General features: G+C 35.5%; 2 protein-coding genes across 10 annotated transcripts; one reads left to right on the plus strand and one right to left on the minus strand.

Annotated features, from left to right (window-relative positions):
- The first annotated feature begins 770 nt into the window (after window positions 1–770).
- On the plus strand, window positions 771–15,233 carry LOC110812206 (threonine-tRNA ligase 2). Of its 6 annotated transcripts, none has more exons than XR_015814154.1 (6): window positions 771–1,099; window positions 11,110–11,800; window positions 11,905–13,578; window positions 13,761–13,856; window positions 14,099–14,141; window positions 14,219–14,415. XR_015814154.1 is itself a non-coding variant. In XM_088210056.1 (5 exons), the coding sequence occupies exons 1-5, from the start codon at window positions 1,031–1,033 to the stop codon at window positions 14,982–14,984; spliced, it is 357 nt and encodes a 118-aa protein (XP_088066182.1). In that variant the 5' UTR covers window positions 801–1,030; the 3' UTR covers window positions 14,985–15,233. The 6 variants fall into 6 exon arrangements, 1 of the variants encoding a protein (XP_088066182.1); XR_015814156.1 differs by having other exon boundaries at window positions 11,905–12,089; window positions 12,195–13,856; XR_015814153.1 differs by having other exon boundaries at window positions 11,905–13,856.
- A 584-nt stretch (window positions 15,234–15,817) lies between these two features.
- Window positions 15,818–22,345, minus strand: LOC110812166 (Rho termination factor). 4 transcript variants are annotated; one of them, XM_088210053.1, is made up of 10 exons: window positions 22,103–22,345; window positions 21,483–21,552; window positions 21,288–21,356; window positions 20,856–21,184; window positions 20,506–20,730; window positions 19,396–19,608; window positions 18,508–18,726; window positions 17,498–17,686; window positions 16,218–17,320; window positions 15,818–16,124 (listed from the first exon to the last, which is right to left on the minus strand). In XM_088210053.1, the coding sequence occupies exons 2-9, from the start codon at window positions 21,526–21,528 to the stop codon at window positions 16,226–16,228; spliced, it is 2,385 nt and encodes a 794-aa protein (XP_088066179.1). In that variant the 5' UTR covers window positions 21,529–21,552; window positions 22,103–22,345; the 3' UTR covers window positions 15,818–16,124; window positions 16,218–16,225. The 4 variants fall into 4 exon arrangements, with proteins under 4 accessions (XP_088066179.1, XP_088066178.1, XP_021894581.1 ...); XM_088210052.1 differs by having other exon boundaries at window positions 15,818–17,320; window positions 21,483–21,564; XM_022038889.2 differs by having other exon boundaries at window positions 15,818–17,320; window positions 22,103–22,344.
- Between the last annotated feature and the right edge of the window lie 1,716 nt (window positions 22,346–24,061).

Raw genomic sequence — 24,061 nt, forward strand, 5'->3', positions numbered from 1 at the left:
TGTAAGGAATGTAAACTCTAATTTTATTAATCACTTCCGTATTTAAATTATAAATTCATTTCTTTTAAGGTTTCGGGTCTTTACAATTTTATCCCATGCTAAATTCTAGGCCAAGGTATTACAACTCTAACCACAAAGCAAGTTCTAAATTTTGTTTTTCAGAACTTAGCATCAAAATTGATTGTTTGAAATTTTTAGTTTTTACTATGAGTTAATTTTTTTGGAGGTTTATATAAAAAAAATTAGTATAAAAAAACTTAATTTCTAAAAAATAATAAATATAAAAATTTTACTTAAAATTCTAATTTATAATATTGTATTTTTATTCAATAATAAAATAAATAAGTGATTATAATTTTAGTTTCAATAATTAGGTCCTAACTTTTTTTGTTATAATTTAGTTTTTATACTTATAAAATTACTTTAATTTATTATTTTTAAAATTTTATAAAACTATTAAAATTTGAATAAATTTTTTTTTTCTATCTTATTCACACTTTGTTCTTTCTAAAATTTAAAATTTACAAAAACTTAATTAAATTGGATAAATTTAATAAGAATAATTAATCAATTTTTATTAAAACATAGATATAATAGTAATAAAATTTAATAAAGAAAAAAAAAACATTCCAATCAACATTTGTTAAATTTTTTAATTTTAAAATTTAAAAAAAATTATATTTTATAAGTATTTATATATCATTCAAGTAATACAAAAAAATATATTTTAAATAATTCTATAACTTTCATTTCAGAGTACATATTGAAAAACTAGACCTGGATTCTAAGATAAAAAAATACTGAGAACTTCTCAATAAAATTAAACTGTAAAGAAATAAAATTTTTAGCAGAAAATTGAGGTGATTTCCGATTGATGGGTGATTTGGTAAAAGTGGTTCCTCACGTCGCCATAGAAGTGCTGGAGAGTGGAGAGATACACAGTCGAAAACTTAGTGGAGTCGCCGGGACGACAATCCAGTAGAGGGCCTGTGGCTTCTGACGCATAAGAAAGAGAAAGAGAGGTTAAGAAATGGCGAAGGATGCAGACAGCCTGCAGGAGACCTTGAAGCCCTTCTTCATAAGGGCTACAGAAGCTGAGGTTTGATAGTTCCTCTCCTCAATATTCTCTTCCATAGATATGGACCCTTCTCTTCTACATACATTCATAAATTACATTTATGTGTATATATATATATATATATATGTATCTACGCACAGTCTCACGGAAAGGCCCATAAAATACTTCTTTTGATGCCAATTTATGTTGTCACTCTGGTTTTCCTTACACTTGATGAATATTCAAATTTGTACGGTTAACTAGTATCTATATATAAGTTTATGTGTTAAACTTCTTGTTTAGGTATAAGACGTGGGGATTTTTTGTGGTAACTCGACATTTTAAGAATCGGGGTGTAAAGGTCCTCCATTTTTGCTTATGAATCAGGCTTCGGAGGGTGTGTGTGTTTTCTATTTGTTATATATATGATATAAAGAAATGTAAATATGCATATTTCCATCATAGTTTGTGGGTGTGAATATTTTTGTATCATCATTAAGTGAGGTTAAAAAAAGTTGGAACTGATGGGATCTGATATGCTGTCCTGGAGGCTAAGTGCATAGCTCCAGTTGATTTTCTAATATTCCGTTGTAATTTAGTAACTGTATAGTGATCATTACATAACATTATTTGATTACTAAAAAATATTATGTAATTACTATACAAAGTTATCAATCTCTATGAAATGTTATAAAATTACCGCGGAGTCAGCGTAGATTTTACCTAACTTGGCAGGTTAATCGTTTTGGAATTGTTTTGTTTTGTTTAATCAGAAAATTTTTGGTTGCATAATGATAAGAATAGAATTCTCAAATGCCGTTTTGATGATTTGTTGAGCAGGACATGGTCAATGCTGTCTGATCCACACTCAAATTGGTCCTCATTTTAAGAAGTTTTGGCTTGTACGATACTATTAGATATAATTTCCCAGAACTCAATAACTGACATAAAGATCTATGTCATTGCTGGAAAGCAAAACTGTGAATATGTTACTAATCCTCCTTGGGCCTTCAAATGCCAATCATTCTCATTTTTGTTGAGTAACTGCAATCACTTTCACATGTTCAATTTGAGTTGTCCTAGTCTTCAGCATAGTTAGTAGCTGATTTGTTGCAGAAAATATCGGTTTGTTATTTAGTTTAGATACAATAGGACTTAGTGCAACACTATCCTATTTTCATGCTTTTACGGGTAAGAAAAACTCTATTTAAAGAGCCTAGTTGCTGTAACTCAGGGTTGAATAAAGTTTCTTCTTTAAACTTCACTTCACTTGCTGGTATTGCTTTAGTTTTTCAACAATGATATCAGAGCTTCCAAACACTTGTGAGAACGTGAAGAAAGAGAGTGAAGAGTGATTAATTAGGTATAGTAGTACCTTTTGCAGCAGCAAATTAATGGCAAACTAGACTTTTGTTCAACCAGCAATTCCACGTTTTGATGGTCACTATGACCATTGGAGTATGCTAATGGAGAATTTCCTCATTTGCAAAGAATACTGGCAAGTTGTCTCTGAAGGAACCCATGAACCTGCAGCTCGCACAATATTATCTGATGCACAAAAAACTAAGTTAGAATCACAAAGACTCAAGGATCTCAAGGCAAAAAACTACCTCTTTCAAGCTATTGATCGCTCCATCTTAGAAACTATTCTTTCTAACGAAATCTCCAAACATATATGGGATTCTATGAAGAAAAAATATCAAGGATCAACAAGCGCAAAAAAGCAGCAGCTTCAAGCACTTCGTTCAGAGTTTGAAACTCTTCGAATGAAATCTGGAGAGTCAATTTCAGACTATTTCTCAAGGGTAATGACAGTAGTCAACTAAATGCATGTTCATAGAGACAAGACGGAGGAAGTTACGATTGTCGAAAAGATACTTCGGTCAATGACACTAAAATTTAATTTTGTAGTGTGTGTTATAGAAGAATCTCATGATATTGATATGCTCTCAATTGATGAACTTCAGAGCTCTTTGTTGATTCATGAACAAAATATCAATCAACAAGAGAAGGAGGAGGTAGCATTGAAGGCTCCAACTGAAAATCAATCAATTTCAAATAATCGAAATGGAGGATGGGGAAACAACAGAAGGAATAGTAGGGGTAGAGGAAGAGGCAGAGGTCAAAACCAAAGAAATCAACAACTAGAAAATCATAATCATGGAAGAGGAAGAGGACAAGGTGGCAACAACTCAAAGTCAGCAGATAAGTTCAAAGTTGAATGTTATAGATGCCACAAATTCGGTCATTATAAGTCAGAATGTCGAACAGACTTATCCAAAGTGCATGGAGAAGGATCTCACTTCATTTAAAAGGAGGAAGAAGAGATATTGTAAAAATCCGGAACTTAAAAGGAAATAAAGTCATGAATTAAATGCGGGAGCGAAATAATAGAGTTTAAGGTTCACATTCCTTACACAATAATTTAAAATGTTCAATAGGGTTACGAGAATGTCCATTCTAAAATAAACAAACAAAAATTAAAGAAATAAATAAAAGACAATATATTGAGCATTTTAGGAGAACCTTCACTACCTTTTGATGGGAGTCTGGGTGGTGAACTATTCACAACTCTTTTTTTGATCGAGATTTAGGTCGTACTTCTCTTAATTTAAAATAGTTAATGAAATGGTAAGCTATACTAGGCCAGTAAGAATATCACACTATTTACCAATACAGAAACTTAATATTGGTAAAAATCATAAAAACAACCAATGAAGCTTTTAATTTAAGTAAATTCATTTATTATAAGAAAAAACCATTTATTGCATATATTTATTGTTGCGAGATTTTCAAAATCGACCTATAGAGATACAATAATTCAAATAATATTCTAATATCATTCTCAAGTGAGCAATAACAACCACTTTCCCTTTTTATTTGCATACTGGTATCCCTAGGGGTCCATAAGAATGTCCCACTACACGTGAACCAATATTCAACATTGTCAACTAACTGACTGTCTCCATACCCCTTCTGATATGAGTGCCAAAAATACCATTCCTCAATACCCCGTCTGGTATGAGAGTAAATCGGGCTGACTCCATACCCCCTCTGGTATAAGCGCCAAAAATATCATTTCTCGATACTCTGTCAGGTATGAGGCAACGTTCACGGTAGGGTTTCCTATGTACCCAGTCTACCATCTCCCAATATATCCAGTAAGGCTACTATTCATTAATTCACGTGACCAATCAATTTTCTATTTTCATATTAATTTTTAATTTTACAAATCAACCGTAAATCACGCAAAATAAGCAATATATATATTAAGTAAGCACAACTGAATCGTTTAACTATTCCAGTATATCATTATATATTTAAATCTATAAATTCAACAATCAGTTAAACTGGACAAATAAAGAACTAACCGGTTTTGGCTCCATTAATAACCTGTAATTATTTTTAGAGTTTTCTAAATTGTACAAAATACCATATTATCGATTATTAAGCTTAAATTCCATAACAGATAATAAGGTGAGCAATTATTACCCGAATCAGTGTTCAAAACACTGAACTTTCTACTGTGCCTACTGGCAGTTCTCGGATTTCCTGAATTTTCTTGTGAAAATTAAAATACACGCACGGGAACACTTCCGAGCAGTTCGATCGCAGGACACACGGATCGCCAGCGTGGCCTCCCGCATGGTACCGAGTCAGTGTGCCTTACTACGCGGCATGCTCCGGTTCGTCAAGGTTGCTGATTGGGCGGTCCTACGGGGCGCAGTTTTCCTTAATTGCATTTTGGCCCCCAGCTTTCGATTTTTCTTTCAAAAACACCACCCGAACCTAAATTTTCACCATTTTTTTCCAAAATTATTTTCAATTTCATCCTCAACTTATTTTTTTTCCATAATTCCACATTAAATTAAATTTTATTTATTTCAAAATTTTAAAATTAATCTCGGACCAAATTCTGGACTCGGGTATTACAACTCTCCCCCCTTAAAAGAAATTTGGTCCCTCAAATTTGTCTCCCTCTCATTCAATTAAACAGTTGGAGATACTGGGATCTGAAGTCTGATTCTAACTTTCATGTGGCCTCTTGTGTGATTCTGTCATAAAACTTAACGAATGAAATTTTCCGGTTGCGGAGTACTCTGCTCTTTCGGTCCATAATGCCCACCGGTACCTCCTCATAGGACCTTAATGAATGAAATTTTTTAGTTGCGGAGTACTCTACTCTTTCGGTTCACAATGCCCACCGGTATTTCCTCATAAGACAGATCCTCCTACAGTAAAAGGGGTTTGTGGGCAAGATGTGAGAGGTGTCCGAGTTGTATTTGCGTAGTATAAACACATGAAACACATTATGGACTCTAGATAGTTCTGGAGGTAGTGTCAGTCTGTAGGCAACGGTACCAATTATGTTTAAGATTTCAAATAGCCTAATAAACTGTGGGATTTAGTTTTCCCATCTCGCCAAACCTACTGATTCCTTTGAAAGGAGTGACTTTAAGGAACACTCGATCACCTTTCTCAAATTTTAAATCCCTTCTCTGGATATCCGCATAACTCTTCTGCCTGCTCTGAACCGTCTAGATATTCTTCCTGATCTTAACTATTTTGGTTGTAGTCTCCTTCGTAAGATCTGAGCCGAATAATTTTCTATCATTCACTTTTTCCCAACAGATTGGCGATCTGCATGGGCGGGCCATATAACGTCTCGTATGGAGCCACGTCGTTACTTGTTTGGTAGCTGTTATTGTAGGCGAACTCTATTAAGAGTAAATGATCATCCCAATGGCCCTGAAGTCAAAAATACAAGCTCGGAGCATCTCCTCCAATGTCTAGATCGTCCTTTCTGATTGTTCATCAATATGAGGGTGGAATGCAGTACTAAGAGACAGTTTCGTTCTTATAACTTGCTAAAAACTAGACCATGACCGAAAAGTGAGTCTGAGATCTCTGTCGGATACTACTGTCACTGGCACGCCATGTAACCTAACTATCTCTTGGATATACATTCTTGCTAGCTTGTCCAAGGAGTCGGTCATTTTGATGGTAAGAAGTGGGAAGATTTGGTGAGGCGGTCAACAATTACCCAAATGGCATTATGTCCCGAGCGTGCCCTAGGCAATCCTGTCATGAAATTCATTGTGATGTGTTCCCACTTCCACTCTGGAATCGGTAATGGCTGAAGTAACCCGCCTGAACGTTGATGTTCTGCCTTGACTTGCTGACACACCAGACCCTTGGAAACAAAGTCGGCTACCTCTCTTTTCATCCCGTTCCACTAAAACCGGGGTCGCATATTTTGATACATTTTAGTGTTTTCGAGATGCATGATAAACTTTGAGTTATGAACTTCTTTCATGATGTCCCTTTTCAACTTACTGTCACATGGAACACACGCTGTCTTGAAATCAGAGCAAACCATCGGTAGAGACTCAAAATTCTGAATTTACTCTTTGTTCTGCATCTTTTCTTAGAGCTGTTAGGGTGAAATCGGCGGATTTAGCTTTCTTTATTCTCTGGATCAACTCAGGTTGAACAGTCATGTGGGTCAAGCATGTAACTCTCTTCAAGTCCTGAAGTTGTACTTGTTGTGCGGCCCCTGTTACCCTGCATTTTAAAACCATCAGATGAGCTAATATACCTGCACTTTTTCTACTGAGTACGTCGGCTACCACGTTGCCCTTGTTCGGGTGATACAAGATGTTACAATCATAGTTCTTGAGGAGTTCTATCTATTGTCTCTTACACATGTTGAGATCTTTTTGAATGAATATATGTTTCAAGCTTTTATGGTTGGTATAGATATGAAAAATCTCCCCATACAAGTAATGACGCCAAGTTTTTAAGGTATGGATAATCGCGACAAGTTCTAAGTTACGAGTGGGGTAGTTTTTCTCATGACTCTTCAATTGCCTGAACTCATAGGTTATGACATTCTCATGCTGCATCAGAATACAACCTAACCCCAAGTAGAAGGAATCACTGTAAACTGTATATCTACTTGTCCCGCTCAGCAAGGCCAACACAGATGCAGTAGTCAGCCGCTTCTTTAATTCAGAAAAGCTCATTTCATAGTTATCGTTCTACTTAAACTTGACATTCTTCTTTATGAGCCGAGTCAAAGGAGTAGGTAGGCTAGAAAATTATTCCACAAACCTACGGTAATAACCTGTCATCCCCAAAAATTTACGAATCTCCTTGACCGATGTCAATTTCTCCTAACCGAGTACTGTCTCAACTTTTTCGGGATTCACTGACACTCTGTCCCTTGATATGATGTACTCTAGGAAGATAGTCTACTTGAGCCATAACTCACACTTATTTAACTTTGCATACAATTTTTTTTTCTGAGAACCTGCAAAACTTGAGTCAGATGGTGAGTGTGTTGTTCTCTGCTTACTAGGATATAATTGATAAATACAATGACGAACTGATTCAGGAATTGTCTAAAAAGCTTGTTCATCAAATCTATGAAGATGACTGGTGTGTTGGTTAGTCCAAATGGCATGACCAAGAATTCATAGTGTCCGTACCTGGTTCGGAAAGTTGTTTTGGGAATGTCTTCTGTCTTGATCTTTATCCGATGGTAATCTGAACGCATATATATTTTGGAGAAGACTTGGACACCCTGCAACTGATCAAAAAGATCATCGATCCTGATGATGGGGTACTTGTTCTTGATTGTGAACCTGTTCAGTCCCCTATAGTCAATACATAATCTTATCGTCCCATCCCATTTTCTTACAAATATGACTCCAGCACTCCAAGAAGACATACTATGTCGGATGAATGTACTATCCTGCAATTCATTGATATGTTTCCTCTGCTCTTTCATTTCTACATGACTCCTGCGGTAAGGAAAAATTAAGATAGGCTCTGTGTCAGACTGAAAGTTTATGGTGAACTCAACTTTTCTGTCCACTGGTGGTTCGGGAAGTTCATCAGGAAACACATCCGGGAGGTTTCGGACTACCGGAATCTCTTGAATACAAATTTCTTTCTTAAGTTTGTATATTGTAGAGAAAACAACCGAGTTAAAACGTTATGTAATAAGGAATTTGTTATGGGAGAATAAGATTCAAAACTTTTTATTAGCTTGTAAATGACTCATCGCTAGTAGGTTTAATTACAAGTTTCTTGTGGGAACAATCTATGGTGGCGTGATACGCCGCTAACCAGTTCATTCATAGGATTACATCAAAGTCCCCTATGTCAACCTCTATCAGGTCCATCATGGGTGGAACCGAGTCCATCCCGTGGAAGAGGAACCGAATGTTACTGGAGAAGAATTGGGTGACCCTGTGGTGGCACCTAGTTGTATGGTGGGGTACCAGATTATACTATGGCGGTGCTAGATGATACGATGGAGGGACAGGATTGTATCGAGATAACACTAAATCCTCTCGTTGTAGGGGTGGCTCGTATTGTGGCAGTGGTGGAGGGTCAGACAGCTCCTTCCTCCCTTTCCTGGCTTGCTGGGCAGAGATGAGTCTCACTAACATCTCGAAGAGCCGATCGACATCCTCTCGAAGCAACCCGTCTTGGGCTGCCTTGTTCAGTAGGGGCCCTCCTCTCCTCATGTCCTTGTACTTATTTTTTTTCACAAAGAAGGGTTGGGCGATGGTTCGTATTGAGTGTTTTTTTAAGTATTTGTGTAAGAAATGGTTTCGAGGAACGTAGCTCTGATACCAACTGTAAAGGTCGGGAACTTAAAAGGAAATAAAATCATGAATTAAATACGGAAGCGAAATAATAGAATTTAGGGTTCACATTCCTTACACAATAACTTAGAATGTCTAATAGGAGTATGAAAATGTCATTTTTAAAAGAAATAAATAAAAATTAAAGAAATAAACAAAAGACAATATATTGAGTATTTTAGGACGACCGTCACTATCTTTTGACGGGAGTCCGGGCGGTGAACTATTCACAATTCTCTTATTGATCAGGATCTGGATTTTGGTTCTCTTGATTTGAAATAGTTAATGAAAAGGTGAGGCACATTAGGGCAGTAAGAATATCACAATACTCACCGATACAGAAACTGAAGGTTGGTAAAAATCATAAAAATAACTAATGGAGCTATTTAAGTAAATTCATTTATCATAAAAAAAACCATTTATTGTATATATTTACTGTTGCGAGATTTTCAAAATCGACCTATAGAGATACAATAATTCAAATAACATTTCAATCTCATTTTCAAGTGAGTAATAGCAAGCACTTTCCCTTTTTATTTGCCTACTGGTATCTTCGATAGTCTATAAGGATGTCCCACTACACGTGAACTAATATTCAACATTGTCAACTAACCGCCCGTACCCATACTCCGTCCGGTATGAGCACAAAAAATATCATCTCTCAATACTTCGTCCGGTATGAGGGCGAATCGGGCCGTCCCCATACTCTGTCCGGTATGAGCGTAAAAAATACCATTTCTCGATCCCTGTCCGGTATGAAGCAACGTTCACGGTAGGGTTCCCTATGTATCCGGTCCGTCCACCATTTCGCAGAATATTCAGTAAGCCTACCATTCATTAATTCACATGACCAATCAATTTTCTGTTTGCATATTAATTTTCAATTTCACAAATCAACCGTAAATCACGCAAGACAAGTAATATATATATCAAGTAAGCACAACTAAATCGTTTAACCATTTCAGTATATTATCATGTATTTAAAGCTGTAAATTCAACAATCAATTAAATAAGGCAAATAAAGAACTAACCGATTCCGGCTCCATTAGTAATCTGTAATTATTCTCAAAGTTTTCTTAATTATATAAAATACCATATTTATCGATTATTAAATTTCAATTCCATAACAGAGAATAAGGTGAAAGATTCTTATCCAAATCGATATCCGAAATACCAAACTTTTTACTGCGCCTACTAACTGTCCCCGGGTTTCCTGAATTTTCATGCGGAGATTAAAACACGCTTCACGTACCTAAAAATACCAAAAAAAATCCAAAATCGGTGTTAAAAATCTTTTCCAGTTAATTTTGAAATTTCGATAAAGCGGCATCGTCGTGCTCCGGCGATGGCACCGCCGCCCAGGCGGCGGTTTACCTCGGTCTGACCATTTTTGGCTAAATTTGGCCGGTTTTATCCTCATCCTTACGAGAAAACACGTTAGGGGTCTCGATTGACCGAAAAAAATCAAAAAACAGAAACTTACCGGCGGTAAAATTTTCCGGTACGGCGGCTCTGCCGGCTCACCTTCGCGGCTGCGTGTTTTTCTTCGATCAACCTGTAGAAAACAGAACAGTGAACACAATGGTGAAAAAATCGCACAAAACCGGAAATAGGATAGGGCTCGTCGGATGAGGTTTTGGATTTTGCCCGCGACGCGGCCGCCAGGCTTTACCCACTGTTTCTTTTACTTCGATTTGGCTATGGAGGCACTCGGAATCAAATTCCGAGCGAATCGGAGAATTTTTTCTTTTTGGTAGTTGAAGGTGGCTCCGGTGCGGCGGCGAGCGGCGGTCAGCTTCTTTCTTCGACGATTAGTTCTTCTTCTTCGGCGGGAGGCTGGCGACTAGGATTTTTCTTCGGTGTGGTGCGAAATATTTATACTAATCTTGCTTAAATTTGGATTGTTCATCGCGTTTGATCTTGACCATCCGATCGCGTTTAAAAAGGGAACAAATCTGAACCGTTCATCGCGTTTAATCGCGACCATCCGATCGCGCCTGAGAATGGAACGGATCCGGACTATCCACGCGCACGGGAACACTTTCGGGCCGTTCGATCGTGAGGCACGCAGATTGCCAGTGTGGCCTCCCGCGTGGTACTGAGTCAGCGTGTCTTGTCACGCGCCGCGCTTTGATTCGTTGAAACTGCTGACTTGAAATCCTACGTGGCGCAATTTTCTTTAATTGCGTTTTGACCCTCAGTTTTTTATTTTTATTTCAAAAACACCATCCAAACCTGAATTTTCACATTTTTTTCTCAAAGTTGTTTTCAATTTCATTATCAACTTATTTTTTTCATAATTCCACATTAAATTAAATTTTATTAATTTAAAAATTAGATTTTTATATATTTTTTAAATTTTAAAATTAATCCAGAACCAAATTTCGGACCCAGGTATTACAAATATCATTACTGATGATTTGTCAAACCAAGAAAGAAACTAGCAAGAATCTATGGTACCTTGACACCGGTTGCTCCAATTATATGAGTGGAGATAAATCAATATTTTCTATCCTTGATGATACATTCCGTGACATTGTAAAGTTTGAGAATGACTCCAAAGTTGCAGTCATGGAAAAAGGAAAGGTATTAATTCAAACCAATGAAAATTTTACTCATACAATTTCAGATGTCTTGTTTATTCTAGATTTGAAAACCAGCCTACTAAGCATTGGTCAGCTGCAAGAGAAAAATTATGAGATTTCTATTAAAGGTGGAGCTTGCAAAATCAAAGATGCAAAATTGGGCTTAATTGCTCAAGTGAAGATGACTGGTAATAGAATGTTTCTACTTTATCTTCATAATATGCATAATGCATGTTTTTCAGCGAAATTAAAGGATGCAGCATGGCTATGGCACTTTCGCCATGGGCATTTGAACTTTGGAGGACTGAAAACTCTTCATCAAAAGAACATGGTGACTGGACTTCCTCAAATTACAGCTCCTTCTGATATTTGTCAACATTGTGTTGTTAGCAAACAACATCACAATTCATTTCCACAAGGAAAATCATGGAGAGCAAAAAAGGCATTGGAATTAGTCCACTCAGATATATGTGAACCAATAACACTGATATGCAATGAAGGTAAGAGATATTTTATAACCTTCATTGATGACTTTAGTCGAAAAATATGGGTGTATTTTTTGCAGGAGAAATCTGAAGCATTTGTGCCTTTCAATCTTATAAAGCACTTGTTGAGAAAGAAATCGGTAACCCAATAAAAGTATTACGCACAGATCGTGGAGGAGAGTACACCTCACAAAGTTTTATCAATTGTTGTGAACTTTATGGAATTAAGAGGCAACTTACAGCAGCTTACACACCTCAACAAAATGGTGTTTGTGAGTGAAAGAATCGTACAATTCTCAACATGGTGCGCAACATTTTAATAAAGAGTAATGTACCAAAAAGATTTTGGCCAGAAGCTGTTGTTTGGAGCACTCATGTACTGAATAGAAGTCCAACATTTGTTGTCCAGAATCTGACCCCTGAAGAAGCTTGGAGCAAACACAAACCAAGTGTTGATCATTTCAAAATTTTTGGATGTATATCTTATGCCCATGTTCCAGATGAAAAGAGGAAGAAGCTGGATAATAAGGGAGAAAAATGTATTTTTCTTCGTGTTAGTAATCAATCCAAAGCTTACAAGCTCTACAATCCTACCACCAAGAAAATTGTTATTAGCCGTGATGTGATCTTTGATGAAAGTGCAACCTGGCCATGGAATGATAATAAACTTCAACAGCAAATTCCATTGTCTTGAGGAAAAAAAGCAGCAACAAACTATGGAGAATGAACAACGTCAAAATGTTGCAACTCAATCACCAATATCAGTTCCTACGCATGAAGAAGAGAGACCTCAACGTGTTAGAAGACGACCTGCATGGATGGCAGATTATGAGGTAACTGGAATTGATCAATTTGAAGATCCGTTTATACATTTTGCTTTGTTCTCAGACTATGATCCTACAACTTTTGATGAGGCTGTGAAAGACTCGAAGCGGCAAAAAGTAATGGATGAAAAAATTGCAGCAGTTATAAGAAACAACACATGGGAATTAACTGAGCTGCCAAAGGGAGAAAAGACAATTGGTGTAAAGTGGTTATACAAGACAAATTTTGAAGCTTATCAAAGAACCTGATGAAAGAAGAGTTAATAACACTCTCTACAAACAAATAGTGGGAAGTTTGATGTATTTAACGGCTACAAGGCCTGATATTATGCATGCTGTCAACCTTATTAGTAGATACATGGAGAGTCCAAGGGAGATGCATCTTCTAGTTGTAAAAAGGATTCTTCGCTATTTGCAAGAAACTATCAATTTTGGTTTGTTATCCAAGAAAAGTGAACAATCAGTCTTGACTGGATTCGCTGATAGTGATTATGCTGGAGATTTGGATGATAGGAAGAGCACTTCTGGTTGTGTTTTTATGATGGGCTCAGGAGCAATTTCATGGTCATCAAGGAAGCAATCAATTGTAACATTATCAACTAATGAAGCTGAATTTGTTGCAGCAACATCATGTACTTGTCAAGTAGTGTGGTTGTGCAAGTTACTTGAAGAACTTCATTTCCAACAGAAAAGATTGACTCCTATTTATTGTGACAACAGTTCAGCAATAAATCTCTTCAAAAATCCTGTTCTTCATGGAAGAAGCAAACATATTGACGTGAAGTATCACTTTCTAAGAAACCTCACAAAAGATGGGAGTGATTAATCTCACTTATTGCAGAAGTGAAAATCAAATTGCTGATGTTTTCACCAAACCCCTTAAGTTGACATCTTTTGTGAAGTTCAGAGAATTGCTTGGTGTTTGTTCATTTGAAAGCATTTTGTTGCTAGAATAATTAAACTGAACAGGTAAGTTTCAGTTTAAGGGAGGGTTTATTGAATATCTGCAATCACTTTCACATGTTCAATTTGAGTTATCCTAGTCTTCAGCATAGTTAGTAGCTGATTTGTTGTAGAAAATATCGGTTTGTTATTTAGTTTAGATACAATAGGACTTAGTGGAGCACTATCCTATTTTCATGCTTTCACAGGTAAGAAAAGCTCTATTTAAAGAGCCTAATTGCTGTAATTCAGGGTGAGGGCGGTAGCCAATTGAATAAAGTCTCTTCTCTGAACTTCACTTGCTGGTATTGCTTTAGTTTTTCAACAATTTTCCCATCCGATTTTCATTCAGCAATGCCTGTTGGACGATGCTTAATTTTTTCATAAAGAACAATATGATGATTGTGATTAGCATCTCTGGTTTATCCATCTGCAAAATTGTTAGGTCAATGTTTCAGTTTATATTACTGTAGAATACCAATTATTATCTGGTGAATTTTTCGGTTCTTTGCATCAACTTTTTGCAATATTATCTTTTGTATTACAGGAACGCTTATCAAGAATTGAAGCTGCTATTGCAAGTAAGAAAGGTAGGTGCCCAATCTAGATTTTTTTTTAGTAACTTATATGGTTGCTTTTTGATAAAATTGATCTTGCTAATTCTCAGATGCTGGAGATGAGGATCTTTGGAAGACAATTAGTGAACTCCAGTCTAAGCTAGAAGATGCAAATGCAAAGCTGGTAGTAGAACAAGTAAAGGTAAAGCATGTTTCTCTGTATTATAGTAATATATATTGAAATCTATATATAGCATAATAGTAACTTCATATGTGACTTCCAGGTCAATGACCTCACAGCAGAAAATGAGAAAAAACAGTACCGAATAAAACATCTAGTCCGGGCATTGAAGCAGGCTGATCAAAGGTCGGAAGAATGGAAAGGTACACATCTTAATAGCTCTTGTGACAAAGTCAGTGTTTTACTTGCTGAACTTCTATATTGTGAAACTAGCACGTAAAATCTGTACACCTGAGCAGTAATTTTGGATTCCTTGAAAAGGAAAAGAAACACTGGCCTGCTTGGAACCAGCATGACCTGAGATACAATTCAAGTATTTTGATATTTAGGGTCTAATTCCAACCATTTTGCTGTTCTCTTCCTGTTGTCTTCTGGAGTAATTGTTTGGACTAGCTTAACTCAAAGAAATAGACTAAACTGCATATAGAATCGAATCTAATGACTAAAAGGTTGGGTTCAAATTATTATTATGAGCTGGAGTTTACTATAATATTCTATTTAGTAAATTCTTTTCACTGCATCTTCTTCGTAAGACTTAATTCGATCTCATCTTTGTATGACATGGATGCATTTCTTGTGCAGCTCCCAATTTGGAAAAAGATACTATCTCGAGTTTGAAGGACATGAAATTGTGAACTGACGAGACATCTCTAGAGAACCTGATTACTGGTCCACACTCTTATCATATGTGTATACTTGTTAGATCTTCTTTCTTTCATTTTGCTTTCAGACTAGTCTTTAATGAGAAATAATGGAGAAACCAACCATGGAAAAGGTTTTTGATTGTGATTTAACATGACTTTCTAATTTGATCATCTGGAACAGTATTTTTCTTGTAGGTTAAAGTTGCGAAACAATCAATACTACAAGATTGATTTCATTGATTTTTGATCAATTTCAAAGTGGAGACAGTTAGTCTTTACGAGAATTGCAATGTACCTATTGTCTTAGAGTAAAATAATAATAATAATAACTAGGAGGCCTTAAAATTCATTTCTTGATGAAATAATGATTCCGACTTCAACCTAATAGAATTCATTTTATATAGGACGAAATAAGACTAAGAATTATGGTAGTTGAACCGTGCATGGTTCACAGGATATGGTTATGGCACATCAGTAAATAATTGATGTATATTGTGAATTGACATTTATATGATACAACCAAGATTAATGAAATTTTATTTATTATTACTCTTATCAATATAAAATCTATTTTTATACTTCAAAAAATTAAGTTTTATACTTAATTTTCATATCAGTCTTAATGAATAAAAATTTAGCATATAATTTGTATGTTTGATGGTGACCTTCACTCGGGAATTCAATTTGTTCTTCAACTTATAGTAACTAAATTCATATCTTTCCCAAAGAATTTAAGGTAGAAATGATTAAGTATACCATTTAAAATAAGGTGAAAAAGAAATGAAAATTAAACTAAATGCTGCGTAAATGAATTTTCAATATAATTAGAGAAATTTAATTTTCATTTCATTAACTCTAATGGAATTGAAGAACTCATAACTTTTTTCCACCATAACTGAGCCAAGCATACATTCTGAAATGAGTTGCTCAAAAACTAATTCTAGAGGTATGCCAACCCCCATTCTCAGATATACCCCCCCTTGTGAAGCACTAGATTTTTTTCATGTAAACTTGATGTCTTATCAAATTTAGCGGTATCCACTACAAATATCTCCCTGTAAACACTTTCCTGTTTCCTCCTGTAAATAAAGATGCAGCTACCCGTATCTCGCCAGTTATCCAAGATACTCCCTGAAAACATATGTATACAAACTGTGTTCGAGGCACATCCAAAAACATTCTAAGTAAACAATATGAGAAAATGTTTCCTATCTGTACACCCACCTGTGGATTTAGCAACAGCTCAGGCGATTAATTAGTTGTTGGATCAGGTCAGTTTTCTTGAGCTTATAGTAATTTGTTAGTTTATGTTCCTTAGCAATGGCTCTTAAGTCGGATATTTTCAGACTGTTTAGGTTAGTTGTTGCAGAATGTTTTAGTGCCACGACCTCTCTGCCAGGATCAGTATGGGAGCAGGATTCTTTGATTAGGTAATTCTTACTTTCACTAATCACTGGATTACCATGCCCTTCTGAAAATTCAATTTGACCAGATGAGCCTGTCATCTGCAGGAGAATTGGAACACTTGTACTTGTCTTTCTTTTCTTTGAGGAATTTCGGCTGTCGTCCAAACCAGCACTTTGCTCTTCAGCATTCTGCAGCCTGTGCTGCAGAACTCTCTTTGTGATCTTCGTCCTTGAAGAATTCTTCAAATTGGCATTGCTGCAGTTTTTTGTTTGTTTCTTGGTTTTGAAATCAGAAGAGGAACGTGAAACATTTCCTGTAGAAAGAAAACTTGGGCTTTGGGCACTTGCTGAGTTTGATTGCACAATCCTCTTAGCCTTTTTCCTTGATTGATTCAGGGACAAGTTCAAAATCGACTCATCATCATTCACGGCAATTTCAACCATCTGCACTTCTTTGTTTGGTAATTTTTTGTTCTCTTTGAGGTGTACCATGCTTGCAAGTTTCTCTGTCTTGTCCTGCAGAGCTGAAAGTGAGCTTAATGCAGTATGTTCAGTAAGTGTTAGACCAGCTTGTCCAACCTTAGAAACGTGACTAGTGTGACAATTAGTATTTTTCTTCATCCCTTCCACCTTCAAAATTGAATTTGAAGAATTCATCTTGTCAACTGAAGCAACCTTTGATTCTTTCAGCCTTTTTTTACGTGCTGCATTTGCTGCAAAATCACATAGCTTTTGCTCTATACCAGAATTTCCACTTGTTGCCTGTATGAATAAAGCTTCCCTTTTTTCTGCGGCAGTAGTGTTGCATCCTCCCATTTTGCCATGGTTGTTAGGTCTCAAATCAGTCTTGCATAATTTTTTTATCTCATTCAGATTGCCGATTATGCATGCATGAGAATCTTTGACGATAGCATTTGTAGGCTGTTCATTTTAGGAGGAAAAGAACCAATAGCAAAAGGTTAGACTACTGATTAATCATCTTTGATCAGAATATATCAGAATAGGATCATGCAAATGTCCAATTTGTTGGGGTTGTGAAGTCTTCAGATACATGATCGTCAAGATTTTTAAATACTAAGAGAAAGGGGATAGACTAACCTTTGGATTTATATCATGAGCTGTAGTTGGATAATTTGAGATTGCATTATCTATCATAGACAAAGAACTGATGTCTTCCGCTTCCTCCTTTATGATTATTGATTCAGAAGCAGAAATATTATGGTTGTGGCAGAAGCCAACGGAATATTTCAAAGCATCTGTACTGGAGAATTTTGCAGTCTCTGAAAGCTGGGCATTGTCAAAGAAATAGCTTATAAAGGAGGAAGAATGAGTAGCGAAAGAATGTGTTGAAGAAATAACAAAGGATTAAAGCAAGAAAAACAGATCTTAGTAAGAAACTAGGAAAAAATAGATAAATTTCTTGAAGCCAAAATTTTTTCCAAAAATGTATCTTTTTGGTCTACTGTTTTTGTTCTTTCCACTTTTCTTCCCTCTATCAAATTTTATTTTCTAATGCTATGGTTTACAAGACTAGCATATAGAAATGACCATCCACAAAGATGAAATTATACAAAGAGAAATACCAACTTTTGCTCTATTTTTTAATGAATCAAATTGTACACAGAAAAATTACGTATATTCTTTAACATTAGCACTACAATTATATGGCTGTGTTCAGCAGCCAAACTTTCTTTCCTTATTTTATCTATGGATTATTAGGTATCTCCCCTTATTTGCAGCTCGTATACAAATGCGTGGGAGTTGAATGGCACCTGAAGTCTTATGAAACGCTACTTAACTTTTCCTGCAACCATGATTCATATTGTTATTCCTTGGAAAAAATGATATAGTAGAGCAAATGAAAGAAAATAAAAGTCGTGTCACAAGAGTTTAATTTGCATTGCCATAAAGCTACTTTTTCTCTTTGAGGATCACATCAACAAGAAAAAGCAGGGAAGAAAATGATTTCATTATAACAGCGCCACATGGTTATAACTGAATTTTAAACTATTAAACTCGAAAGCATTTTTTTCTCAAGAGGTTATAAACTTAAAATACAAAAAATGAAAATTTTTGCAGCGGGATGGATCGTGGCAGGAAAGAACTACCTGAGTATTTGCCGTTTCCAGGTCATGTTTTCCTTCTGTGGACTTCAAAGGTGAACCTTCAAACATTTGTTCATGATTGGCAGTAGAATCATCTTCTTTGACTTCCCCATTTCCAGTACTTTTGAAATCAATATTCTCCAATGCTGTCTTCTTAACAGAGTGGCCAGCCGCAGACTCCAGAGAATTCAGACAAGGGTCCTTTCCATTAACATCTGCAAGCTGTGGAAAACCAAAATAAGGTGTGAAGGTCTCCGTCAAGGCACAACTGACAGTCATAAACTGGAACAAACTGCACATTAATATAAAACAAACACTTAAATCTGTTCTCTTTCTATTCCAATAATCTCCTCCTTAAATTAAATGCAGCAAGCAAATAAGCTATTGGAAGCAATAGTAAAGTAAAAATTGAAAGAATACGGAACCAGCTGCCAATACTATCTTGAACTTGAAGGACATGAAATTGTGAACAGTTGGAACATCTCTCATATAATCTCAGTACTTGTCCAAACTCCCACATTTATGCCCATTTACTTGTCTCATTTTTTTCCCTTTTGCCCCTCCTTTTAAAAGTGGTTTAATCACAAATGACTTCGTGAAATCACCCACGAAAAGGTTTTTAATTATGAGAATATGATTTCATTTTCAAACAAAATAAGTCACAGAGCTAGGAATTCAAACACACTTTTCTTCCCTTTAATGATCATATCAACAGCCAAAAGAAGATGAAAGAAAATGAATTCATCGTGACAGCACCACATGGTTATCACTATAATTTTAAATTGTCAAACTCAAAAAAGCAGTATTCCCTCGGAATTTTACTAACTTAAAACACAAACAAATAAAGAATATCAGAGCTATGAAAATCATGGGAGAACAAGGAAGAACTACCTGAGTTTTAGTCCTTTCCAGGTCACCTTTTTTCTCATCTATAGACTTCAAAGGTGAAATTTCAAGCATTTGTTTGTCATGGGCAGTAAAATCATGTCCTTTGACTTCTTCATCTCCAGTACTTTCTAAAGTAACAGGGTCCAATTTAACAGAGTGGCCAGCTGCAGGCTCCAAAGAATGCAGAGGGTGGCCCTTGCCATTAACATCTGCAAGCTGTTAATAGTCAAAATATGGTGTGAAAGTTTCTGTCAAGGCATATCTGACAATCATCAATTGGGGAAAAACTGCACATTGATATCAAACAAACACCTCAATCTCCTCTTTTCTTTCTTTCTCATCCAAGAATATCTATGCTAAATTACATGCAGAAGGCAAATAGGCTACTGGAAGCATACTATGCATTACTGTCTGAATGCCTGCCTGTTCACAGGCTTGATTGCAGGTTTATAGCAACCAGAACCAACAATTTTGAATATATTTTGCTTGCTAGTCACATAGCATGTGTGCAGGTTTATAGCAACCAGAACCAACAAATTTGAATATATTTTTGTATCCTTCAAACTTTAAAAGCTAATATGTCAGCAAAATGGGCAGAATATTGGGTTATGCTTTTAAAAGCTCTTTCCATAAAGATCACTAAAGAATCTCAAATTGTCACACAGCAAAATCTGATCAGCATGCATGCATGTACAGAAATTGAGCTCCCTCACTGCATGCATATTTAAGCATATAATTAGGCGCTTGCATATTTATGCATATAATTTAAGTGCTATCCATCTTCAATGACAATCAAAGGAATGAAACTTCAGATCAGCTTTCAATGTATTCCCACAGAATTAAACTGAGTAGAGGAATACACATAATGACATAACATGAAAAGCTAAAATTTCCACATCCTAGAACATAGTCTGCCATCATCCTCTGAAAAGAAAAATCCGGATGTCCTAGTAAAAAAGTAAAACCTTCATGAATTTAAATTACTTGTAATATGTTTGGAAATCCATATTACTATAAAAAATAAAAAAGACCTGCTCCATGTTTATATACTTAATCTATGTCGTTCAACTATAAAAAACAATCATGTACAAGCACAAACACTAAGAAATAGACCTGTACTGTTCCAAAATCATTTGTGTTTCTCTCTGAAGGCTGCAAGGATGAATTAAATACATCGCTATTGTCCAAGGGGGCATCATGGGGTCCCTTCATTTCCTTGTCTAGAATGATTTCAGCATCACCAGAATCACTCAGCCTTCCATTCTCGTCCAAAACTTCAAGCTCCTGATGTGGAGATGCAGGGGGCAGGTCCGAGACAAGAGTATGATGACTGGATTCCTTGCATAAGTAGAAGCATGAATTGTCAAGGGTCAGTTCAACCATTCAACAATAAATTCTAAAACAAGCCAACAGTGAAGGATAATTTATTCAATCTCCAGATACCATTGCTATCATCTATATACCTGCTCATATTTCTTGCAGCAATAATTATCCAGCAGAGTCTTTAATATTTCATGTATTCTCTCGGCAGGCTCTCTGTGTATTATTAAATGAATATCGACATCATTCTCATTCCTTAAACTTCTAATTGATAAGTCGAGGCACTCAATCTTTTTTCTCAAGGCACTACAGCAAACTCTGGACCAATCATCATATTCAGCCCAGGCTAGTTCACTCTGGAGGTAAACCAAATCCCTTTCAAGTTCATCAATTTCAGTATCTGCTTTCATATTCAATATCCTTAGAACTTGCACACAGCATTTCTCATTGAGAGCATCTTCTTCCATAGCATCTAAGACCGTAAGAGAGAAAAGATTGTGAAATAATAAACTGTTAAATGGTCAGACTCCCACGACGAATCAAATCAACAAGGGAAAAAATGGGCGTGGTTTTACCAAATCCATAACCAAAACGGAAATCACACATCCATCCAAGTTCCATGTAGCAGTTTCCATCTTGCACGACTGAAAAGTAAATACTATTCAAAAATCAATAAAAGAAACCACGGTTCCTTCTTAAAAAAAGAAATGGAAACCATCATTGAGTCATTGATTATATAATGATGATGACTGGAAAGAAGAATGACGGACCTTGACTATCGGACAGTCCTGATGGGCCCCAAGGATCAAGATCCATTGATTCTGTCTTTATCTACTTATCCTAAAAATGTAGCTGACGACAAGGTTATGATCTCTCCACAAGTGAAGAATCAAAAAAGCATAGCAATGTTCAACCAGTAGCCAGGGAAAGGAAAAGGCAATAGAGAGACATCATAAAATTCCATACGGCAGATTTTTTTTTTAAAAAAAAATGGAAGAAGAAGAAGAGAATATCGAGCTAACAATCGAAATTTGAAGAATCGCCACTAGAAGCGTCTTCGTGAAAAAGATGTAAACTGCTCATTCACAAACTACTTCGAATTTTAGCAAAAACAGAGGGCAACAAGAAGAGTTCATCTGGTAAACGAGGACATGATTAATACATTCAATACTTCATCAAAGCACAGAGTAACAATGATCGGAGACCAAAAACAGCTCAGCATAACCATGCCATGCCACAATAGTCACTTACTATAAGACTAAACACGGAAATAAAAGTAAACGATGAACTGATTTACGTATGAGATGATAGAAACAATGCGAGAAAATGGAAATGTAGCTTTTCTCGGAAGCCAAATACTCGAATATATGAGTGAGAATAATAACTGTACCAGAAAATGCCATAACGAATCAATGTGGGGAGAAAGGAGATACCGAGCTTCTTCGATCTATCAAAATATCATAATCTGACATTTTTCTAGGGTTTCGAGACCTTGAATACGAGAGATTCTACTTCCTTAGACGGGAAGTCGAGCTTTTAGAAGGAGGGAGAAAGAGACGAGTAGCAGTGAAGAGGGAGGGGGAGAGAGAGAGAGAGAGAGAGAGAGAGAGAAGGCTGCGAGGGTCTCTGTTTCTCGGATAGAAAATATGAGTTTTAGTGGAGGGTAAAAAGGGACATTAAGATTACGCGAAGAGAAGGAAACAATCCTGTCCGTTGATTCAGATGCAGACAATAGAAATGGCGGGACCACGTGGAGAGTCTTTATCTTTTCTTGTTTTGGATTCATGTAAGTCTACCATCGAATGAATGTACACCGTTGATTTCAATAGAACGGACAGGAGATTCTGGTTGGTGATGGCGAACCAGATGTTTATTATGTACCGCGTTGTAGAGGAGAATTATTTCTTGAAGGGGCAAGATAGTAAAGGAGTTAGTGGGAGTGTGTACGAAACTTCGGTGCCTACTTCTTTTGGCATTTTTGCAGCGAAGGCCGATGGTCGTACATTTGACTTTCAAAAAATGTTCTACCACGTGTCGAAAGGGCATTGGTCAAGGCAATTACCACCCACGGTAAAAGGTGAACCCAAATTTAATGTATTTATACGGGAGTGAGGTTAGTTATTTTTGGTAATGGGACCCAGGTTAGTCAGATCAATAATTACTTTGCTTCTAGCTTCTATTATTGCAATAAACACGGTAATTGAATTTATTGAAACTTTGAATTATTAATTTTTTTTTATGTAATTTAAAATTTAAATTATAACATTGTTTGTAAATGGAGTAGATAATTTTATTAAATTAATCTTCATGATTATCATGTTTAAAATATTTAATTAATTAAACATGCAAATAGATGTATTATTTATGAACTTGTCTCTATCATATATGTTTTTCACTCAATCATTATTTATATTAAATATTATGATAATAATTTTAAAAGTTATCGTAAATAATATTTTGAATGCGTATGTATTAATATTAATTATGATATAAAATTAATAATAATTTTTTTAAATTTATTGCAATAATGATTTGTTTATTTTTTAAAATTATTATTTATTTTTATAGCATAAATCACATACATAAATATTTAATTTTCAAAATGAAAAATCAAATTGTGATGGCAATAATACAATATTATAGACAACAATAATTGGTCTCATTCCCATTGTAATTGTAAAGAAAACGGTTGAGAACGTTTATAAACAAGTATTTATTTGTAAGGAAAAATGTATGGTTAAATTTTTTTAAAAAATGATTTTTTTTCTTTTTTTTCATAAAATTTCATTAATGATATATATTTAAGCAAACCAATAAAAAATATAAATTATTGATTAATTTCATTTTGAAAAATTTTAAAGCATTCCCCACGTGGCAATGAGACAAGGAGGTTGTCAAAAAGCCCAGACCATTCATAAGAAATTAAAGTACACGATGGGCCCATGTGACACGTGGCGATGGGTAAACGCTCCGTTTCAATCACTTTTGTAAAAGTTTCATGCGTCCGACGGTGATGTTATCAGTTAGATAATTAATTAAAAAATATATTAATTAAATCATACAAATGTTCGCTTATTATTCTAGCATTTTTTAATTAAATATTTTATTGTTTATCTAAAATTTATGAGGAAAAAAAATTAAGTGAATAAATAAAATGAAAAAGATTAAAGTGCACTAAACAATATCAGAGCATAATTAATGATATTTTACTTAATTTGGGAGATTTTTTGAGAAATATATATATATATATAAATAAATAAATTGTCAACTTATATTTTCAATCTCCCACGTGTTAACATGAATAATTAAGCGACAGCAGACACCTGCACATAATAAGGTGAAATTTACA

The sequence above is a fragment of the Carica papaya genome, chromosome 8 (genome assembly GCF_054855325.1).
Source record: "Carica papaya isolate Zhongbai chromosome 8, ASM5485532v1, whole genome shotgun sequence".
In the NCBI taxonomy this organism is placed as follows: domain Eukaryota; kingdom Viridiplantae; phylum Streptophyta; class Magnoliopsida; order Brassicales; family Caricaceae; genus Carica; species Carica papaya.